This window comes from Glycine max, chromosome 20, assembly GCF_000004515.6.
Source record: "Glycine max cultivar Williams 82 chromosome 20, Glycine_max_v4.0, whole genome shotgun sequence".
NCBI classification, from domain to species: Eukaryota; Viridiplantae; Streptophyta; class Magnoliopsida; order Fabales; family Fabaceae; genus Glycine; species Glycine max.
Window position 1 is genome coordinate 35140113 of NC_038256.2, and position 24166 is coordinate 35164278.

Genomic DNA, 24166 nt, shown 5'->3' on the forward strand with positions numbered 1-24166 from the left:
TATTTACCCAACTTGCCTTCCTTTTTGTCTCGATAAAAATATCTTCTTAATTAATTTATTCCACAAAAAACACTTAAAAAATCAAACTTACCCAAGTGTAAGGACTGCTGTTATGAGTAGGTTGGGCTCAACAGTAGGGTCATATATTGTTGATATTATAATATCCCTTGTGTATTTTGTTGTTTGACGGAAAGTATGCAGAAAGATTCCTATATGACTATCCTGATGGGTTCTGAACACGCAAGAGTACATATAACTACGCTATTTGGATCCTGAACAAAATAGTGATTATAATAAGTTTATACAGTAGAGGAAAAGGAACCAGAAGAATGATAGCTAAATGTTTAAAATAAATATAAAAAAAAGGCACTACACTGAACAAATTGCAGGGGTAATATGTCAGCATAGAAAAATCACCTATCATGCATGAAAATGGAAAATGAGTGTTACCTTCAAACCAACACCCAGGAAAGGACTATCAAATATAGACTGCAAAATTGAAGATTTGATGTTATATGCAGCTCCAAATCCAATCCCTGCTTCTATATAGGATTCCAATATCTGTACACAACAGCATCAAATTTACACATGGGTGAAAGGAAATGGAAAAATGAAAATTGGAATAATAATAATAAAAAATAGCACATTGATATACAAGTTTGGTCCTTTCTAAAGAACAATATAAACAAGGCTAAAAAGGTCTGAAACTATCAGGGTAAAAATCATAGAAAACTACTTTATTAATTTCTGAAGAGCTGGCCTCTTTCCTGCCATCATTCAATCTATCTATAAATGTTCTGTGCATCTCCTGCAAAACTTTCAATCAGTAACCATAGAATAGTTTTATACAAACTAATAGCCAGAAGTATACTAGAAAATTAAACTTACAGATTTTAGAACCGAGACAGTCTTAATAGCTAGCAAAACTGCATCATTAGCAGTCTTCATGGCCTCATCTAGAGTCAATAAGTCTTTCTCGAGCAATGCATCAATATCAATTTCTGTATCATAAATCAACAAAAGTGCAAAATTTTATATTTTTTGTAGGCATTTTGGTGATTGAATTAAAAAGGGGAGAGACAACTATCAATTAGTTAAAGAGCGTATGTTATAGACAACTTAAAAGGGGACAAGTATTATTTCGATTTTCCAGAGTAACAATTGTAACACAGAACGGCTAGGAGTTAGTTGGGGAAAGGTTACTTAGGGCACATGGAATAAATAGGGGGAAGGAAAGAACTAAAGGAGTTTCTGGGGGAGAAAACTGTTAGTGTACGGATGAGAGGCCTCTCAAAGACTGCATCAATTTTATCTAGACTCTCGAGAATAGTACTCAATCTTTATCCCTGACTATATAGAAAAACACAAATTCTCCATTCTATATTGATGATCATGGAATCCTTTGGCGAGGCAGCTGAAATTCTGAAGGCTATTTTTCTTCCCTTTATATCAACAAGTCACCTAATTCCATTAGTAGACATTGCCAGGCTCTTCGCCATGCATGGCGTGGGTGTCACGGTAATTAGCATATCGGCAAACGCCGCCATTTTCCAAAGCTCCATCGATAGCGATTCTACTCGCGGTCGATCCATTCGAACCCACCTTGTGAAGTTTCCACCCCTGCCTGGTTTGCCAGAAGGGGTGGAGACCATCAACGCGGACACTCCTCAATCCTTGTAGACCAAACTCATGGAGGCACTGTTCATTCTCCAAGGGCAATTCCAACAACTCTTTCATGACATGCAACCAGATTTCATAGTCACTGACATGTTCTACCCTTGGACTGCTGATGCTGCCGCTGATTTGGGAATTCCTAGGTTGGTTTATGTCGGTGGTGCAAGTTATGTTGCTCACTGGGCAATGAACTGCGTCGAACAGTTTGCACTGCAGACAAAGGTAGATTCAGATGGCGAGAGTTTTGTGCTTCCCGGATTGGCTTAAAGCACCAAATGGCTACACCCATTTAAAGAAGATGATGACAGAATCGAATAAAAAGAGCTAAGGATCGCTGTTCAAAAGCTTTTATGAGTTTGAGGGAGCTTACGAGGAGCATTACAAGAAAGTCATGTGTACCAAGAGTTGGAGCATAGGACCGGTTTCGTTATGGGTGAACCAAGATGATTCAGATAAGGCTTGTAGGGGACATGCCAAAGAAGAAGGCAAAGGAAAAGAAGAAGGGTTGCTTACATGGCTTGATTCTAAGAAAAGAGGAATCTGTTCTCTACGTGAGCTTTGGGAGCATGAACAAGTTCTTTTCCACACAACTTGTTGAAATAGCTCACATGCACTTTAAGATTCTGGCCATGATTTCATCTGGGTGGTTAGGAAAATTGATGAAGGGGCTACTAGGGTTTTTCTGGAAGAATTTGAGAAGAGAGTGCAAGAAAGCAGCAAGGGTTACCTAATATGGGGTTGGGCACCGCAACTTGTTATACTAGAGCATCCTGTCACTGGAGGTGTGGTGACTCACTGTGGGATAAACACTGTGTTTGAAAGTGTCATCGCAAGTTTGCCAATGGTGACTTGGCCTATTTATGCAGACCAGTTTTTCAATGAGAAGTTGCTGGTAGATGTGCTGAGAATTGGAGGCGAAAGAATGGAGAAACTTGAATGAGTTTGGAAGTGAAGAGGGAGGACATAGGAAAGGCTATTGCTTTGTTGATGGGTGGAGGGAAGAATATGTAGAAATTCGGAGAAGAGTCAAAACTCTAAGTGATGCTACAAAGAAAACAATTCAGGTTGGTGGCTCTCTTCTCACAACAATTTGAAAGATCTAATTGAGGAGCTCAAGTCATTCAAACTTCAAAAGGTTAATCACAAAATGGAGGTAATGGGAAAGGGAGACCCTTATGGAAAATATTCTTGAACTGGCATGAGTTATGAAATTGTAACACAGTAAGGTTTTCTGAGGAGTAGTAATCACCCACTTTTTAATATACTTCTTTAAACATATTTTCCTAAGTAGTTAAGATGTGTTCACGACATTTTAATTTAGTCATCTAAATGTGTTTATGACATTTTTATATTTTTTTTTTATGTAATATGTATGGGACTAGAATGATCAGCTAGCAAGAATAAAAGAATAAAAATCGGTGGTATGTTTTAATTTTCATTAATTTTATGTTTATTCCTATTTTTTACTAATTTTTAAATTAACTGTAGTTTATCCTTTACATCTCACTTTTAGATGACTCAAATCCTATCTTGTGGTGTCTGGTAATTTTGTCTAAATAAATTAAAAGATATCTAAGTTAAACGTTACACTTATATTAGTTGAATTTTCTATTATAATCATTAAAGTTTGAATCAAGAGATAATTTCTCTAAGATAGTTTCACGATGATTTAACATCAATTCATTCAAAAAAGCAAGAATTATCTTTATCACATTATTAAGAAAAATATAATGGTAATTAAGACGTTGAAGATTTTGCAGGGATACCCTTAATTATTGTGGTTTTTTCTTCTTAGTAAATGCACATTTTTTCTCTTATTTTTTTCTCAATCTACACTTGTAATTTAATTCCTAATATATACTACTTAAAATTTTCAGATTTTGTTCGTAGATACATCTTCTCTCTCTTATTTTCTCCTCATCTACGCTACTTTGTAGTTTAATTTCCAATATACACTACTTTGAGACTTTTTCTCTCCTTTTTTGTTTTCTTTAATTTCAAATTTTATAAAATATAAATATTATATTATATAATTTTTTTAATTGGTTTTAAAATTATCTATTTATTAAATTAAATTTTATAATTTTGTTTTTTAATTTTTTTAAAGAAAATGATATTATTAAATATAATTATTTTTGTTTTATTATTTAATTTACTTAACATATTTTTTGGTGAATAATTTTATTTAAAATATGAATTTTCTAATATAAATATTTTTAATATAATTAGATTACATTATTAATAAAATACTTAAACAATTACACTTACTTGGCTAAGATAAAACTTAAGATAGATTGAGATATGTTAGGATAATTGTTTTTGTTATGATCATGTTGTCGGCAAATCTTACTGGACAACCCTTTGTCGTCCTCTTTTTCACTTATCTCGTTCATATTCTTGCGACATTGATTAGGGTGACAATAAAAAATAATTACTAATTAAATATTTTTAAAGATATTTTTAATATATTTTTATCATAAAAAATAACTCATATTTAATGGTTATGAATATCTTTTGGATATTTTAATCTTTTCTTTTGAAAAAATAGTGTATATTGGAAATTAAATTACAAAATAGTGTAGATTGGGAAAAAATAAGAGAGAGAATATATATTTACGGAAAAAAAACCAGTTTAATATCTTTGATTTGCACGCACTTAATCAACAAAGAAATAATAATAATAATAAATTTTGTTAATTAGATAAAATTAATGGAATATGCTAAACTAAAATATATAGATTTTGCTTTTTTATTGAAACAAAATCATTATTCCATTGTGTTGGACACACACAAAATCATAATTTCATTTTTGTATTTAGCACATAAAATTGGAATTGTATTTCCATTACACATGATGTGCATATAAAATTCAAAACAAAAATATATTTCTGCATATTAAATATACAACAAAACTTATGAAAATAAGTTTTAATTGAATATTTTGTACACAAAAATGTATTTTCATTTTGAATTTTGTATGTCTTTTGTATTACAACAAAAATACATTTATGTTGTATATTTTGTACTTGTACCACAGAAATGTATTTTCTGTTGAAAGGGCACAGCAAAAAAGTTAAAGCATATGGGAATGCAAATAGCAAAGCGCAGGTGAGAATACCAACTCCTTTTAGGCTAACTTGCTTGGCCCCTTGTAGAAAACAGGATTGTTTTTGTGGATACAAAATTCACCGTGCCAAAAATAACAATGAATTGGACAAATTTTATTCAAATTATAATAAATGAATTAAAATAATTAATTTTGATTCATTAAAAATTTAGTGAAAAATTAATTCATGTGTGATTTATTCAATGAAAATTATCTAATTCATTCACTAATATTATTTTATGAATAAATATCCCATTGCTCAAGTTATAGTTAAAGTTAAATAATTTTTATAAATATTTCCGTAAAAGGAGAAAGGGGGAAAGGGGAGAAACATTTTAATTAAAATTGCTAAAATTATTCAATTTTTAAAATATATTATTTTTCCTTTCAAAAAATATATTATTTTTAAGTTAAAAAATATATATTATTTTTAAGTTGAAAAAATATATATTATTTTTAAGTTACAAAAATATATATATTATTTTTATGAATTGCAAAACTTTAGTATTACAAAAGTTTTACGAATTGCGGTGCTACGCCGAATAACTAATGAAATGGACTTTCAACGCTGTGTTAGAGTTACCAAAATTTTCAATCGACCCTTATGTAAAAAAAATAAAAGAATTCAATGGACCCAGTTTAAATATAATACTCTAATATTAATTATAATCTATAAAATTATATTTTACAATGGATTGTTTTTAAAAATATTATCGTAACTTATAATATTGATACATATTATGATAAGAACATGAAGAGGATCACGGGTTTCGACTGGTAAAAGTTTATACTCTCTTTTATTTTGTGTATTTGATTGTAATTTCATGTCTTACTATGCTTATGGCTAACTAGTTTTTACCATCTAGGGCTGTGAATGTGATGTAAACAGTGTGTAATCCCCTCGAGTAATTATTTTAACTGATCATTTTCCATTGAATTAAATTGCTTCATTGTTCTGTAATGTCTTTTGATTGATCGATTCGAATATGTTAGTCAATCATAGGTCAAGGATCGTACTGCTTACAATTTTGGACTTGTGTGAAGCAATTGGGTTTATAAAACATCTTATGATCAAGTATGTTTTGTGTACTTCTAATTTGATTAATAAAGTATTTTAATCATCTTCTTCTTTGTGCTATGTCATTTTCTCTAATTTCAACCTTACATGAACAATTAGGGGAGAGACGAGTAATAGTTCATTACCAAAATCTGTTAATTTAAGATGAACGATTAGTTTTTGACATTCATCGTAGGGTTCAATCAGAATAAGGATTGGAGGTAATTACTGGCACTATAGAAATCACGACCTAAGCTTTTTTACCTATTAATTCCTTAATTTGTTAATGCTTGTTTTCAAAAATACATTTATTGCAAGGTGAACGATAAAAACCCTTTTAAACTGGATTCACTTATATTGCTTGTAGGATATAATTGTTTTGAACCGACACTAGCCAGTCTCTATCATAACTTTAGGTACATTATTATTGCATAGGATACACTTACCTTTTAAATGTATATTATATATATATATATATATATATATATATATATATATATATATATATATATAACAAATCTCAAATGTTAGCTATTCAAATGTATCATGTCATTAATTATTTTTTCCTTACACATTTTTTTTTGTAAACTTTTAATATATTATTTTTGTTTCTATATATTAAAAAATGATAATCTTTTCTTTTGTTTTTAATTATAAAAATATATGATCACTTTTAAATGTATTAATTATTATCCAATTTCTTTTTATACTCCTAATTTATTGTGAAGGCTTTTAACCATATTACTCATAATTCAGCGAATAACTTTTTCAACCAATGAGTATGAGTTATACTCCTAATTTATTGTGAAGTCTATTAACCTTATAACTCATACCCATTGATTGAAAAAGCTCTTCCTTGAATTATGAATAATGTCACTATATCTAACTACCACTTAAACCAATTAATTTCACTATTTTTATTGGTCTTAAAGAATTAGGAATTTGTTTCTTATACCTAGTAACAAAAGATAGAATTTCTTATTAGTTAGATTAATTCTCTCATTTATACTTTTTTTTATTTCTCATTCTACAAGTAATGGTTAAAGATATATAATAAGAAAATATTTAATTCCTTTAATATTATAAAATGACAATGAAACTAGAATGAAAAAGTTACCAAAATGTCAAACAAAATGGGACCAAAGGAGGAAACAAGTATAAATATTACATGGATTCAATGTAATGTAAACCATTGGATATTATAGTTTTTAATTGGATGGTTAAATTTGAAAGGATGACATCCTAAATTAAAAAAAAAAAAACCAAGCATCCTTTGTCCTCTTTTAGCCCTATTGACCAAATCCATTCTCTCCCACTTACAACCCTTAACCTTACCTATAGTCCCTTATTTTCTATTGCTCAAATTAAGGCCTAATTGAGCATCACATTCATACCTTTGGATTTGAAAGTGTATAATTTGCACAAGAACTTCTTCATTTCATGTTCTAGCTCTTGATTATAGGATTTTGGCTAGGGCTGACAAAGAAATCCAAATTTGTGGGTATCCACCCGACTTTGATGGGGAATACCCAATTTGATAAGGTATGAGCACAAGTTCATATTAACTGAGTGATTTCTTTAGTTACGAATAGAAGCCCTCAAGACCCAGCCACTAGTCATTAGCGCCACTAGCTGCCAACCCTTATCTCTCTCACTCTAGTCATCTATCACGCTAACAATCATATGGTGATCTTGCATCTTTGGGTAGTCACACGGCGACCACCCATCATCATACAAACTTGAACGATTGCGTCGTGCTAGGCCACGTCGCACTCGCCACTCACCAACCGCCGGGTCATCACATCTCTTATCTTCAATGTTTGTGATATGTCATTTTGCATAAATTAAGATTGTTTATATGTTCTTCTTGAAATAATCTTATAAAGCTAATATTAATTGTTATATTTTGTGAATGTGATTAGTGAACATGCTTTAATTTTTTGATTAATTGGGTTTTCACTTCATGAGCATGTGTTGTGCCTAGAGCCGTCAAAATGGGTTTCGGTCTGTGGGCCAGCCTGGTCCACAGCGGGTTAGAGGTGGGCCGAGCTCAATTTTTTTTTAAAAAAAAAGCGGTACTGGCAACTTTTCAGCCCGGCCCATTTAGCCTGTGAGTTAGGTGGGCTCAACCCGTACGTTGGTGGACCAGCCCGTCAACCCACCAAATTTAAATAATATATTATTTTATTTTATTATTATTATAAATTTATAATTGTTAAGAAATTAAATTTTTATTTCGTAACTAGCAACCCAAGTGGCAATCACATTCAGTAATAGAGCAAGCCCGGACAATAGCAAAGCCCAATTGAATTAGCAATTGTTAATTTGTTAATGGTCCGCAAGGCAACTACGCAAAGCAATAAATTTATCTTTTTCTAAATATTTAGTATCGTATTAATATAATTACATTAAAATTGAGTAAAAAAATTAATTATATTTTTAATTAAGCAGGTATTATCGTTTAAGTCTATTGAAAATTTCCATGATTTGCTCCTTATGTGTATAAATTAAAAATAAAATAGTAAATATAAATTTATAATTATTTAAATTTAAATTCATTAAACTTTTGCATTATAAAATATTTATAAAATAAATTTTTTATTATTTTATAATTTATTATAAATAATTCATTATAAATGAAATTTGTAAGTATTATGAATACATTTTAAAATTAAACATATTGATGATCAATCTTTTCATGGGGTTATCATCATAAAATACAATATATCAAATATTATGATTTATTAAAGTAACTTATCATATATTTTTTATAACCTGTATATTTCATATTTATTAATATTTAAATAAGTAAAAAGAGTAAAATATAAAATAATTAACTTAACTTTGAAATCATCAAAGATATGAGTATAGTTTTATAGCATATAAGCATAATAATTGTTCTTAAAATAATCATAACAATAATGTGAGTAAATTTCACATTTATATAATTTCTCACTCACATAATCAATATGAAGTAATGGGTAAAAGCATAACAATAATTGTTCTTAAGATAATCATAACAATAATGTGTGTTGTTTTATTTATTTGACTTATTAATGATATTGTTTATTTTTTTTGTCTTTGTAGATGAAATTAATGGTGATGTTGAAAAAGAAGAGAAAGTTGTTTTGGATTTCCCAGTCCATGACTCTAATGTTTAATTTCAATAATTTAGAAGTTTATTTTTGATGATATTTAAATTTCAATTATCTTAATATTGAATGTTTATTTTGAAGATTTCAATCACTTTAATATTGAATGTTTGGATTTGATTTAGTTTGGTTTTATATTGGATTTTATTTTAAGTTGTTTGGAATAATTTTATTTTTTTTACAAAAAAAAGGCAGAAAAGTGGGTCAGCCCGCATAACCCACCAATCCGTGATGGGCCGGGCCGGGCTGACATTTTTTAGCCCACACAAAAGTGGGCCGAGTTGGACTAGCCCACTTTTAGCTCAACCCGTTGCAGGCCAACCCACGTGGGCCGGGCTGACCCATTTTGACAGCTCTAGTTGTGCCAAGTGTTTTCAAAATCGTAGAATTGTTTTCCCTGGCACAAATTCAAGGAAAAGGAACTCTAAGCCAATAAGGTTGAATTGAGAAGAAGGGAATATTTAATTAATTACATTGTGGTGATGTTTTAATATAGAATAAAAATATTGGATTGAATACGAACACAAGATGTATGCCTTTTTGTTTACCAATTACATGCACTTCTTATGCACCATTTGTCATATGCTTTTTTAATTTCTCTTAGAAAAAACTATTGCAAATTGATAAACAAAATCAATGTTCTAGCGATGGGAACAGGACGGGGATATCCATTCTTGTACAGAGATGGGTACGATTTTCAGAAGCGGGGATTGGGACGGGGGACATCAAACCCATCCCCACCATGCTCGGTTGCCATCTCTAATTTTGACTATGGTGTTTGTAATCTAGTTAGTTATGGTTGATTATGGTGGTTGAATTTATCAATGTGGTGAGAGAAGATGATCAATGGCAATTTGGTAGGGAAATCATCTTTTAAGATTTTTTAATTTTTTTTATTGTTATTTCCATCTTACCCTTTATACAACAATACATATAAAAACCATTGTGTATTGAATATGCTACTAGATTCAGTATGTCAAAATTAATTTCAAACTTTGTTTTGGTGAATTTCATATTTTTGAAATGTTTTTTTTTTTTCAAGAATGTTTAGGTGAGATGGGTTTTGGAGATTCACCTAAGGTCAAAACAACCCCAAGGCTCAAAGAACGCTTACAAAAGTATTTGCATATTATTTACCAACAAAGTCTTCATATCGACAATGAAATCTAAAGTCACATTCTTATGGGGTAAGTTTGTGGAACCAACCTTTTTTGGTATATTTAAAATATGTTCAATCTAGCATTATAATTAGAGTTTGCAAAATGGGTTGAGCCTGACCTGTTAGCTCATATTGAGCCCAAAAAATGGGTCAATCTAGTCCAGTCTGATGGGTTAGGTTGGATTCAAGAATTAAAGGTCCAAAATCAACAAAGCCTATTTTGGCCCACCATTATTTTAAATATATATAACATTAGACAAAAAAAAGTTAAATGAGTCAATTTAATTTTGTTTGAAGAGCTATTGGACTACAAAAATACAGTCCATAAAATTTTTTGGATCAAATTGAATCATTTTTTCACACTTGATCCAAGGGATTGGACTATGTGTGGAGACTCATTTTGTCAACTCTAATTTTAATTTAAACTGAGTGAGCTAGTTTCACCCCAATTTCATATTCATTTACAATTTCCATAATTTATATGTCCGTAAATGTGGGTTTCGACCAACAAACGCATTAAGACTATATAAGCCCAACCTATTACCCGACAACTCAGGGGTAGGGTCCATTTCTATATATTGTTTTTTTTAGTTTGTATATAGTAGATAGATTGAGTCCTCTAGGACCTGTATTCATCCCCAAAGAATTGAACTATCGAAGTGTCAAAAGGTATTTCCCCCCATTAATATGCTAGATCTTTAGCTCCTACAATTACAACATTTTGACCCCAAATAACAAAACAGAATTTGACCTTTTTCAATACATAGCCATGTACGTGAGGAATGCGTTTGGATTGTAGTTAGTAAGAGGACAGGAGAGAAACTCATGAGAAAAGACAAGGCTAGTTTTGTGAGAAGAAAATGCCGCTGCAGTTGAAAATCATATTGTCCATCTGATGAAGGAGACCTTCGTCTTCGTGTAGCAGCATGAACTATGAGTTGTCAATAAAAAGTCTAAAAGAGTCTCACCATAGTCCTTGTCTCCAAATTCTTTTGATTGAAATATACGGGTTTCAAATCACATACTTGCAAATGTTATGTCAATTAACTATTTATGTGTGCAATGTGTTGGTACTTGGCGTTTAATAACATCTCTATATATGTATGATTCTTTCTTCAATGTTTTTATAACTGTTAGTTTTACTTCTTATACTAATATGTTGCTGACCTAGGAGTAGAATAAAGTTTGTTGTTTGAATTTGAATATATATTTTTAAACTAAAAGATATTTTAAAATAGTAGACGGGATTTGTTTTAAAAACTAGCATTATAGTTATTTTGATTGATTGTTTTTGTATCCTGTGCTTGATTATTTTAAAGACTTAAAGACTAAGCAGAGATCAGTACTGTTATGGATGCAGGCTCTTATCCTTTTATATTACACACCTTAATTCTTTAAGTTTTTTCATTTGTTTTTTTGTACTTTGGATCTTTGTCTAAAAGAAAAGCAACAAAATAGAAACCAACAAAGAAAACGATGATTGGGACTTCATTACATAAAATTTATTTTATTTGTTTTAGGGTCCCTTCTCATTGATCAACCTAAAAATAAATTAACACAGCTTGATTGATCTTAATTAAGATTAATAGCCACATCAGCAACACCATAACATCACCAACTTCCATATGGATTATAAATCTAGAAATTAGGTGTCTGAACCGGAGCTTTGTTGGCCTGTTTATATGCTTGTCATTGGTTTGACTACTTAAGGAATAAAATCTTCTTTTTTTTTTTTTAAAAAAAAGTGTAAGGTCGAAGTGAATTTTACTCTCCCGTGTTTATTTTGTGTATATATATTAAGGAAACGAGGTCAGATTAAGCATTCGAATTTAAGTAACCTTAGCACTATAATTTATTATTTGTTAATTTGTTTGAATGTAAAACTTCTTGAGTTTCTATTAATTAGTTCTATGATTTTTTTTCTTCAAAAAATAAAAGCACATGAATAGTATTGTTTAGAAACTTGCAAGAGATTTGAAAAAAAAAAATATTAGATGAGTAAACTCATTTTAGGGGATAGATCCGACTAGATATATCATAGCCAAATATCTAACAATAATCTCTCTCCAATTAAAAACAAATAAAAATCTACTATACTATTACTCGGTATTTAAAAGATAAGGCGGCTACTATATGAAGTAGTTAGACTAGATGCTTAAAGTTGTAGTAGTCCTGGAATAAACTTGACCCGTATATGACTCACAAAATTTGACTTTATGATCTCTAGTAAATATCAATGTCAAAAATCTTAATTCTTTATGGTTAAGCTGTCATTATTTGAAATAATAATAACTTCCCTGACATTTTTATTAATAAAATTTATAGAAAAGACAGCAAAGCAAAGAAATGGAATAAAAACTGTCTTGAACAAAATGAATATAAAAAAAAACCTTCATAATAATATTATTAACTATCCCTGTCAAAAGACCTCATAATTCCCGAAAAGCACACATTTCACTTTATTCTATTCTATTCCATGGTAATATCTCAGGAAAAAGGTGACAGTGATTTTGTTTCCACAGGATCCACGGTCTAGAATTCAGCTGTCTCTTGGTTTCACTCTGATTATCTAAAAAAATTCCTTTGTGATTTGTTTATCCATAGTGGTTGGATTAGGTCCTTTCTTGGGTTTTCTGATTGTGATTTTTCCCACTTTATAATGAGATGACGAAATTACCCTTCATAGTGAGTGATGTAACCTTTGGGAAGGACCAGGACCAGGACCAGCCAGCCACTGCATGCAACAACAGAAGGGAAGAGAAGAAGGACCTCACTCAACCCAACCCAAGTTGGCCAAACACAGCACATAGAGTTTCAGAATACTTTTTTGCCTTTTCCATGTCAGTGACCCTAAATGGTAACAGTACAGTACACTCTGCCTCCGCTGAATTTCAGACAAACAGTGTCATTCACCCCCTCACCCAATCAACTATCAGGTGTTTTGTTTTCCACTTTACAAATCAAAACATCATTATATGTTCCTTTCTTACCCTTGTGAAGTGTTACTAGCAACTATTTTTTCCCACTTTGAATATAAACAATAAAATTATTTTCAAAATATCATTTCTTTAATAAGATTAAATTTTAATGAAAAATAATTTTAAAAAATATTTATTTTTAATTGAGACTCATACGCATTTAATAAAAATAATTAATTCCTTAATAAAGATCAAATATGTCTTTTTTTTTTGTTCTTATAATCGAGTAAGAAGAAATATTATTTCTTTTACACAGTTTAATTACTTTCCATATATTTTTCTTTTACCAAGACTTCTTATTTTAATTTTCTCTCTATTGGTTTTACGGTTTGAGAGTTTCATTATTCATTGTCCTTTTTCTTTTCCTTTTGAATTTTGTGTGAGGTCCGGTGGGGTTGGGTGATGAGTGAAAGTTTGTCTGGGAGTGAGTAAGAAGATACGAAATAAGAGATAGAAAGAGAGGGAGAGAGAGAGAGAGAGAGTGGTGTAGCTGTTTCATGCTGCTTTCACACATCCTATGTCGTTATGTGGCTAAGGATTGGGTCCACCGACCCGTAGGCCTTACCCTCTCTCTTTCTATTCTCTCTCTCATTAATTTTCCATATTGTAAAAAATTTCATTTATGACAAGAGAGAAGGGAGCAAAATCTGGAAAAGCTTTTGAAGAGGAAAAAAAGGCTGAGAATAATAAATAAAAAGTAAAGAAAAGAAGGAAGGAAATGGTGTGTGTATATGTGTTGGTGCATCTGCATGACACCAAATCAGTGAAGAAACTGAGTAATATTACTGCCAGCTCAAATTTCTCATTTATAACAAGCCAGCCTCAGGAGGAAAATCACATCAAGGAGTACTCATGGAGGAGGGGTTGAGTATTTGCTGTTGCTATTAATTTCTTCTTCTTCTTCTTCAATATCTCTGTCTGTTCTATCTCCCTCTAGATTTTTCTTTTGCTAGAATTCTCTTCCTTATGAGTTTTTTTCTTTCTGAGATTGGGGATGTGAATTAAAGAGGACTCAAATTGCATGTGGGTTTTCCAGAATTCTGATACAGTTTTGGGGTTCAAGGAGAAAAAGAACACTCTCTCAGGTGAAGCAGAAGAAGGTTAATTGTTATATATAGGACTTGCTATAAGAGATATGGCGGCATCATCTTCCTCAGCGTCGCTCTTTGGATTTAGAGAAGAGGATCAGAATCAGATGAAGCAACAACATTCCCTGACACCATCTTCATCAACAACACCAGCTGCACCCCCACCCCAGAAGAAAAAGAGAAACCAACCTGGAACACCATGCAAGTATCTTAATTTTTTATTATCAGAAATTAAGATCTAATCTCTAAATCGTTTCCTATATCAATGATACAATTTTTTTTTCCTTCTATAGATTTTATCTATTTTCATTCCACAATTTGCTTTTGGTTAGCTCCCTACCTTTCTTTTTTCATTTGGTATATGTGAATTAATTCTCTAGGGAACCCTAATTTCAAAACAAATTTTATTAAAATGGACTGAAATTAAATGGGTATGTATGCCTTTGGAAATCTTTGTCTTGAAGCTTTCTCAATTTGATTTCCAGTCTTTTTATTTTTTAATTATAGCTTGTGTAGTGAATTAATTAATTTTTCTAATTAATAATTAGTTTTTGTTTGGCATTTTTCCATGGTAACAGATCCAGATGCGGAGGTGATAGCACTATCTCCCAAGACCCTAATGGCAACAAACAGGTTTATATGTGAGGTGTGCAACAAAGGGTTCCAAAGAGAGCAAAACCTACAGCTACACAGAAGAGGACACAACCTGCCTTGGAAGCTTAAGCAGAAGACTACAAAAGAGCCAAAGAGAAAGGTTTATCTGTGTCCTGAGCCCACATGCGTTCACCATGACCCTTCAAGGGCTCTTGGAGACCTCACAGGGATTAAGAAACACTACTCTCGCAAACACGGTGAGAAGAAGTGGAAGTGTGACAAGTGCTCCAAGAAGTATGCTGTTCAATCTGATTGGAAAGCCCATTCTAAGACTTGTGGCACCAGAGAATATAGATGTGACTGTGGCACCCTCTTCTCCAGGTAACACTAACACTAAAATGCGTGCAATTCATATATTATATATAATATTGCTATATATTGTTGCTTGTTACCCTTTTTCCAAACACTAAGCTTTTTTACTTATTATGCAAAATTTAGCCATAAACACAAGAAGGAAAACACTGTTTTTGGTTTTGGCTTGTTTGGGGTTGGCTTAAGGGTTTATATTAGATTCTTCTTGTTCAAGACATAATATATAGGTATACAGTGGGATGCTATAGTGAGGAAAAGGGCTTAGATGCTTTTTCTTTTATCTAGTAGTGAGTCTGGTTTCCTTAGCAATTTGATTGATTAAGATTCTTCTGTCGACTCGGTTGGTTCCTTCTCACTCGTATGGTTTCCTTTGTCATCTTCCCTTTCTATTGGTACCAAGTGAAATGGAAGGAAACATCCCCCCACGTGAATCTTCTCTCCAAACAGCCTTGGTCATAGGGCTTTCAGAACAAACACACGGAGGAACAGCACCCTCTCTCATCAAAAGGCATAAAGCTAATGGAAAAAAACTCTTGCTTTCCAATTTTACCTCGGAAACAACGCTGTTTTTTTCTCCCATATATATATATTTCTTTTCTTTTCTTTTGTATTCTCGTGTTGCTATGCCATGAAGAAGAGAGAGAGAGAGTATGTGTGTAAGTGTTTGTGTGTGATATGTTGTGACCAGCTTTGTTTTCTTCTGGGTTGGCTAGATGCATGTGTTCAGTACTGTGCTCTTGCAGGTTCTCCTTTTCATGATAACGCTATGGCCTAATCAAGTATCCAACTTTCTCTCTCTCTTCTTTCTCTGTTTTGATGTATGTAATGCAGATAGTACCACTACTATTTTTCTTTTCCTTCCATATGATTTGAAGTTTAATTTGGTGGGAGCGAGAGGTCATGCTGAATTCAGATCAGAGATGTGCAGTACCTAATAAATGTTAATGATTAACACAAAGTGGGCACAACCTTGTTGACAAATTTGATAGCATTGGAGTCAAACTAAGTCCAGTTTGAGCACAATCCCACAATCATGGTTGTTGATTGTTCAGCTTTTTCTCTACTCTCAAAAACATTGAATACACATTCTTCGGTTCCATTTATTGAACACCCAGATCAGACCCTGAAGTCCTTGAATTGACACTGCACTTCATAATTGATTGGTTAATCTTTTTATCAAGTGCTCGTGAAATTATTCCACCTACTTGTTGTGTACCCTTTTTGGAAATTTTTAGTTATCTTCTCATTCGCTTTGTAGAGTTATCATATTATTACTTTTTCTAATTACTCGTTTCATAAATACACGCAAGTGTTTGTCCTCGGGTCAATTAAAGCTTTTATTCTTTTATTTGTATGTTAAACAATTTTTTAAGTGATTTTGTGATTAAGATTTAATTTTATTGTCTTTAACTTGGAAAAGCCAAGTCCTAATTCTAGTAATCTATGTATGCTTAAGATACGTAACAGCTTCAAATTAATATCATTGTTATAGTGTTTCTGAAGTGAACTATTTTCTATAACTTATTATTTTAAAATTTTAAACTAAGCTTAAAAATCTTCTATTAAGAATTTCCTCCCTCTCTTTATATGTGTGGTAATAATAAAAAAAAATTATTAGCTCCTGCATATACACTCAGTTGAGACAATTTAATGTTTTTATTAATTTTCTACTCAAAAAAATATTTTTTATTATCTGCAAATTTATGCCGAATAACTTTTAAGTTGTGAGTTTCAACCACTATATAAAAAGAAATTATATGCCATTCAGATTTTATTTTTCTTATTATAATCCTCTGAAGATTATTTTTCATTCATTCAATTAATATATTATCTCATAAGTAATGAAAAGATCCGAAACTACTAAATGGTCATATTTTTTGTCACTTTTCATGTGACAAATAGTCAAGATTTCAATTTACACAAAAGAATTAATAAAATTTAATTATGTATCTTGATCATAACTATAGCAATGTAAAACCATGTAATATTTCTTCATAATAACTCATAAGTAACACTTACACTTCCAAGTGAATATTGAAAACTAATTAGATCTAATAACATGAAACATAAATTAAAGAATATTTTTGTTCAGTTATACTTATTAACTAATTAAAATTTATCTGAATATAACTTTTGAAGTTATTATTATCAAATTCAACAATCTTATCATAAGAATTAGTTAGTGATTTGCCTAAGAACAAGTATCTGATTAATTAACTAATTATTTGGAATGTACGTGATGAGTGCAGGCGTGACAGTTTCATCACCCACAGGGCCTTCTGCGATGCACTGGCTCAAGAGAGTGCAAGACAGCCACCTAGCCTTAGCGGCGGAGGAATTGGCAGTCATCTGTACGGAAGCACCACCAACATGGCCTTAAACCTATCTCAGGTCGGTTCTCAAATCTCAACCATGCAAGACCCTAACGCCCAGCCCACCGAGCTCCTCCGCCTGGGCGCCGCCTCCGGTCGAACCGGCCAGTTCGACCACATCCTCGGTTCACCCTTCCGACCGTCGAACCAACAACAACAACAACAACCTTTCTTCATGTCCTCCGAACCCAACCAAACCTACCACCACCCCGACCAAAACAAACCCTTCCAACAAGGGTTAATGCAGTTGTCTGATCACCTTAACAACAACAGCCACCACAATAATTCACCCTTCAGCCTTCCCTTTCTCTCCAACAACACAAGCAACGCTTCGTTCTCTGAACACTTCAACAATGCCAATGGAGGAGGAGGCAACAACAACAACAACAACAACAACGAGGGCACTAACTACTTCGCAACTTCAAGTGCACCTTCTCTCTTCAGCAACAGTGTCAATGCCAGTGCCTTATCTCACATGTCCGCAACTGCACTGCTTCAGAAAGCAGCACAAATGGGTGCAACTACGAGCAACGGCGGCACCGCTTCGCTGTTGAAAAGCTTCGGAAGCGCGTCCTCCAGCAGCGGCGGCGGCGGCTCGAAACTGGTGAATGCTGCAAACTACGTCAGTGGCATGTTCGGAGGGAATAATCACGTGAACGAACAGAGTAACAGTAACCTCCAAGACCTGATGAACTCGTTCGCTGTTGGTGGAAACTCTTCCATTTTCGAAGATGGGTTTGAAGCATATGAACATAGTAACAATAACAGTAATAGGGACCCAAAAGTGCACGCAATGAGTGGAAGTAGCAGCAGCATTGGAGGGTCTGATAGGCTCACCCGCGATTTTCTGGGTGTTGGTCAGATAGTGAGGGGAATGAGTGGGAGTGGAGGAGTTGCGCAGAGAGAACAACAGCAGCAACATGGCTTCAACTTGAGTTCTTTGGAGGCAGAAAGATATAATAATAATAGCAATAATGCTGCGCCGTCATCAGGGCAAGCTTTTGGAGGTGGTGGAGGGAATTTTCAGTGATGAGAAAACTTATTCTCCATCATGCCAACAAGGTACAAAGGTACGTCGTCAACTCAAAAACAATATACTATTAATTAATGGCATGTTAGGGGAATGATTATTCTTATGATTCAAAAAGAGTTTCCTACATCGAGGTGATTAGTTTTTTTTTTCTTTTAATGGTTTTAATATGAGTTTTTTTATTCTTCCATTCAATTTTTTTTCAACTCACTTTCATCGTATTTTTCAATGCATCATTGTCATATTTATCATACTAGATTCTTTTTTCTTCTACCTATATGTACGTCTAAAAATGAGGTGTGGTGTGGGTTTATTATTACTTTTTTAGCATTAATAAGTATGCACTTCATTTTAGGGTTGTATGAATGAAAAAGTTTGAGGGGAAAAATACAGAAAGAGAAGGAAAAAAAGTGATAGAAAATATTGGTAAAAATAAAAACAAAATAAAATGAAAGTGAAATAGAAGAGATGAGAATGTGTATTAACTAAGTGTTTTGTTTTTCTTCTTATTTTATTGGTCTTGGTCCATGTGTTAGAAAGATGCTATACCTTTTTAAAAAAGAAAAGTCAGTGTGTTCAGAAAAGGAGTGTGTGCTCTGACAAGTTGTCTTGCATGGGGCGGAAAGCGACGTTCTGCAGTACTTTGTTTCTTCTCTTGTCTTCTCGTTTTCATTTTCTTTCATTTTTGGATATATTTTGGGTTGGCACAGTCACGAGTGCCAAACTGGTGGAGGGTGACTGAACTAATACAATACCTGCTCTTATCAACATGTCTTTGTCACGTCATATATGTAATTATAATAAGATATTTTTTTAATATAGTCTGTTTTAAACGCTTGCAGAGAATGTTTGATATGGACAAATTTCAAATACTTAACTTTATCTATAACTTTATGATAAAGAATAAATGTCTTATTGTTATTAAATTAAATTACGATAATGTTGTGATTCATTCGTTCTGTTTATTGTATTTTTTTTTTTTCAAAAAAGTTTTGGGCAAATGGTTAGTTGATGCATGATAGTATATGTTTGAAGATTTAAGTTAGTAGTCACATGATTATTTTAAAAAATTATACTTAAATAAGTCATGCATATTTATTTTTAATTTAATCATTCAAATATTATTTAATTGTTTATATTTATTATTATATATTCTTACATTAAAAAGAGTTCAATTATATTAAAATGAAGTTAGTTTACTTTTCTAACGTAAGTTATTCACTTCATATATATATATATATATATATATATATACCAATTTGAAACAATTGATTTTAACAACTATAAACAACTGAAGCCATCAAATTAAATAGAATAAAAAAAAACGTTGCAAAACTACTTTAATTTTAATAATCTATCATAAAACTATTGATATTTATTCATTTCACTATCGAAATAAAAAGTGTCCTCTCACAGTATTGTTTTAATTTTTTCTTCATCAGTTTGAGACTATGTTGTTGTTAGAACTTAGAAGATATAAGTCTATTCTGTTTGTCTCGCTATATATAGGCCAACTCGAATTAGGTGGTGCTCTACTTTAGCTAAGTAATTAATTAACTTGCAAATGTTTGGAATCATCTTTTCAGTTTCAGCAACAATAAAATTCAAAATTATTTATGGTTTGGCTGTTTTGCAGGGATTTCAACTTGTTCCATTGAAACTTGACTGTCCAGCTCATCTAATTAAGGCATTTTTAAGTGCAGCATTAGGGAAGCATATGTGAAGTTTCTGCAGTTTACTAATAGCGCAAGCAAATTAGGCTTCAAAATTAGGGTTCTTCAACTCCGTTACAACTTTCAGTTTTTTCTTTCCCTACCTTTCTATAAGTTTATTCGGTTTATAAACAAACTAGCTTCAAGATTTTCATGGTTTAATTTAATAGATTTTGTTATTGGACAATGCATAACTTATATTTAAATTTGACTGCCAGAGATGACTTTGTTCATATATACTTTGGCATTTTGTGCATAAATGTGTTTGGACATCTTCAGAGCGGGATGGCCCCGTTATGTCACAACTCACATGCTTTGCGAGCAATGTTTCTAAAGTTAAGTAGATGATTATTGAATTGTGGTACAGTACTACTGGTTGAAATGTTGTATATATGGAATATGGAATTGTGACCGAAATATAATGATTAAGTATATTGATACTAAAAGACAATAAATTAATAATAAAAGGATAAATAATATTTATCTATCAAATATCGCTTGTAAGTTAAAAGAGATTAGAGAGATTCAGATAAACCTGTCAATCTAACACACAACCTAATAAAAAAAGTATTTGATTTAAGTACACTAGGGATGGTTTAGATCAAAAGGTATGCGATTTGATTATTATCGGATTACAAATTCAAAATACGTTGATCTCAATAATTTTAAAACATTTTTAATATATATATATATATGAAATTATCCCTCTCTTAAAACTTCTAATTTTAAGTTTGTATTGATAACATGCATTTAGTTTTAAAAAATTATAAATCTTATCCAACTAAACTTGAATTCAAATAATTCATTTGAACATGATCTCTTGAAACTCGGCATGCCACTCTGCATTAACTGAAGTAAGGAAATTATTATTATTATTATATTAATACTAATACTAATTAGTACTTCAAAATCCCACCTTAGACATGCTGTATATAAATTAAGAGAAAAATATATTTATTGCAACTCTCATATATGAGTGAAGCATATACAGAAGCTTACAACATATATTAAAAATAACAGGACGTAGATGATCTTATATATCTTGCTTACACAGTTATACGTTTTACAGTTTGGCGTTGAATTCCTTTAGGCTAAAAACTGTCCTCTTCTTTTTTTTTTTTTATAATAAAAAATATCTTTTCTTGAATAGACAGTTCCAATTCGTTGATTTTCCCGTCAGAATTGGAATAATCAAAGTTAATATATGTAGAGGTTCTTAGCCTTGGGTCATTTATTGAATCCATCTAGGTAGTATACATATTTGGTCTGAAAATCGTCTACCTACGATAACTGACTAGTCTTATGAGTTTTGACCCAAAAAAAAAGGTCTTTTTGAGTCGTATGGCTCAAACTCTCTTCAGTGTTTTGATTAATTGGCCTTGGGACTGTCCCTCTTATCGCCTGCCATTCTTGAATAGTTGTTTATAATTTGAAAAAAGAAAATGTGTCTTCGTTAAAACTTAATACACTTTTGTGATATTCTTTAAGTAATAACATTAATTAGGAGCTAGGATGACTATCAAAAACAACTTGGTCTTGTCTTTGCTAGGTTTTAACTTTCGGGTGCATGCACACGGTCTTTTTACGTCATGTGGCACTATTCTACGTACTTATCGCCTGCAAATATAGTTTTATTAATTGAATACAACCCCTTTGTTCCTTTAATAATATTAGACGTTAGTGGAATTTTTAGAAAATACTTAACTAATTTTGCTTTGGTTGAATTTGAATCTATATGTTTTTATAAAAAATCTGGGTCATTTTTAAAAATTATTCCTGTTCTGTTTTACGCAGAAACCTTTTGGGTAATGGCGCCAACAAATAACAAGGAGATTGAGGCTGAAAGACAAAGTTAGTAGTTGGCACTTGACAGCAATAGCAGAAAATTCATCGTGGGGTAGTGGGTGGTGAAGAAAACATGTTGAGAAGTATATTTTTAGATAATGTGTAATTAAAATAATAATAAAAAATCAATTAAAATAACATTTTTTCCTATATACATAAAAATGGAATTTTACTCACCACAAAGTTCCGTTAGTTTTTTACCCTAAAACCTAATAACACAAATTCCAGTACTATAAAAAGAAAGTTAAATGAATTTATTACTTTTCTCTCCGCGTAAATGGGGAAGAAAGAAATAAAGAGAAAGGTGATAAAATGAAAATATAAAAAAATTTAATTGTTTTTTATAAAACAAAATTGGGAATAAAGTTTTTTTTTTTGGGATAAAAAAAGATTCCCCCGGAATGAAATGAAAATAGAGGGGAGAAGAGCTGTTTTCAATTTTTTTTGGTTTTAATTTCTTAAAAATTAAATAATTTTTAATAAAATAAAGAATTTAAAATAATAAATAATTATATATATTGAGAAAAAATAATAGAGTAAAAAATCATTTGTTGGGATTAAATTTTGTTTTATAGTTACTGTAAAAATATTTTTATATTATTTATTTATTTGGAAAGTGGGATTTTTCTGTTTATAGGGCTCTAAATTGATTACTAAATATACCCTTAATTTTTTGCTTCTAGGTTTAGTGTATCGTGAGTAACCAAAAGATGTAAAATCACTAAAATTTTTCTTCTGAAATATATTTTTCATCCCGTATAAATATTGAAAAGTTTAAAATATGTGGTAAAACTTTTGGTATGTTTTTTTAAAATTGAAATGTTTTTTTTTTCGGGACTTAATAAACCTAAGTATATGTCCATTAAAAATTGAACACCTGTAGTTATATTTCCTGTTTTTCTTTCCTCCATTCTCTCTCCTTCCACCCCTCCAGAACGGCATCCACTAAATCCTCTCCCCCCCGGTGATGAGGACTTCTCCGTCGCTCTCTCTGCCCTCCGCCTCCCCTTATCGAAGCACCTCATCCCCTGCCACGGCACCACCACACCTGTGCCACTTTTGTCGCCATCTTAGGAATCCTCACTGCGTCGACCTCAAGTCCCTAGCGCCGCCACCTTCATCACCGTGAGGTCACCAACCTGCACCCAAACATCACCCCCCCCCCCCCACACCATTCGCGCGCGCCATCACCACCACAACTTCGACCCCCACACAACCAACCAGACAAGCACCTTACCCATCTCCTTCGCGTCGCGCCACCACCTGCACCACCTCCTCCACCACCACGCGCTACTACCTGCACCAACCAGCACCATCCCAGCGCGCACGAGCCACCCTCGGCGCCGCCCGACTCCAACGCCACCAGATTTGATGGTGGTGTTTGGAGGCGTACAGGGACGGTTGAGTTTGATAGTGGTGTTTGGTGTTTGATTATGGAGGTGGTTTGTTGGTTTTGATGGGGGTTGTTATGGGTGGCAATACTAGGGTGATGCCTGTTATGAGTTTGGGAGAAAGTTATATTTAAAAAAAAACAAATTTAAAAATCCTATAATTTGTGGCGGTTTTAGCTGTCATAAATTATGATTTTATTTCTTTATTTTTTTTATAATTTGACAATTTTTAATTCTCATAGATTATATTTTATAATTTAAGTTTTATAAAATGTGACAAGTTTTAGATTCGTTTAAGCTTAATTTCAAGAGAAAATAACACCTTTTAAATTTACGATGATAAAAAAATACAGTGAAAATTTAACACGAATAAATTCTGAAGTTTTTTATATTTAAAAGCACGAAAAATATATTTTAATATTTTTTATTATTATTCAAAATGTACGGATGCATAGGTTCTTCACGGTTATTTGACCATGCTATTTACAACCCTTTTTCTCTCACACACCCATTACTTTTTTTCCTTTATATTCCTAAATATTCTTCTTTCTCCTTTACACATAAATGTTAAATTAATTTCTGTGATGTTGTAGTGTTTTAATATATTACGGAAACTTTCTTTTTATATTGTAAAAA

The 24166-nt window shown here is 32.0% G+C and overlaps 1 protein-coding gene, 1 long non-coding RNA gene and 1 pseudogene across 4 annotated transcripts; all 3 read left to right on the top strand.

The window, feature by feature from the left end:
• The first annotated feature begins 455 nt into the window (after positions 1–455).
• Positions 456–3235, top strand: LOC100813801 (soyasapogenol B glucuronide galactosyltransferase-like; annotated as a pseudogene).
• Positions 3236–13636: 10401 nt separating this feature from the next.
• Positions 13637–20481, top strand: LOC100799389 (protein indeterminate-domain 5, chloroplastic). Of its 3 annotated transcripts, XM_006605814.4 has the most exons (5): positions 13642–13989; positions 14163–14415; positions 14793–15189; positions 17430–18622; positions 20219–20481. In XM_006605814.4, the coding sequence occupies exons 2-4, from the start codon at positions 14262–14264 to the stop codon at positions 18580–18582; spliced, it is 1704 nt and encodes a 567-aa protein (XP_006605877.1). In that variant the 5' UTR covers positions 13642–13989; positions 14163–14261; the 3' UTR covers positions 18583–18622; positions 20219–20481. The 3 variants fall into 3 exon arrangements, with proteins under 3 accessions (XP_003555867.1, XP_006605877.1, XP_006605876.1); XM_003555819.5 differs by having other exon boundaries at positions 13637–14415; positions 17430–18614; XM_006605813.4 differs by having other exon boundaries at positions 13642–14415.
• Positions 15196–16508, top strand: LOC121174281 (uncharacterized). Its single transcript, XR_005890262.1, has 2 exons — positions 15196–15959; positions 16056–16508. It is a non-coding gene; the product is annotated as an uncharacterized lncRNA (long non-coding RNA).
• Positions 20482–24166: the final 3685 nt, after the last annotated feature.

What these genes read in the sequence shown, in the direction of transcription:
- LOC100799389 (XM_003555819.5), top strand. Translation starts at nt 14,262, where the DNA reads ATGGCGGCATCATCTTCCTCAGCGTCGCTCTTTGGATTTAGAGAAGAG. An exon ending in AAACCAACCTGGAACACCAT is followed by an intron (nt 14,416 to 14,792) that starts GCAAGTATCTTA and finishes CCATGGTAACAG; the next exon opens with ATCCAGATGCGGAGGTGATA. An exon ending in TGTGGCACCCTCTTCTCCAG is followed by an intron (nt 15,190 to 17,429) that starts GTAACACTAACA and finishes TGATGAGTGCAG; the next exon opens with GCGTGACAGTTTCATCACCC.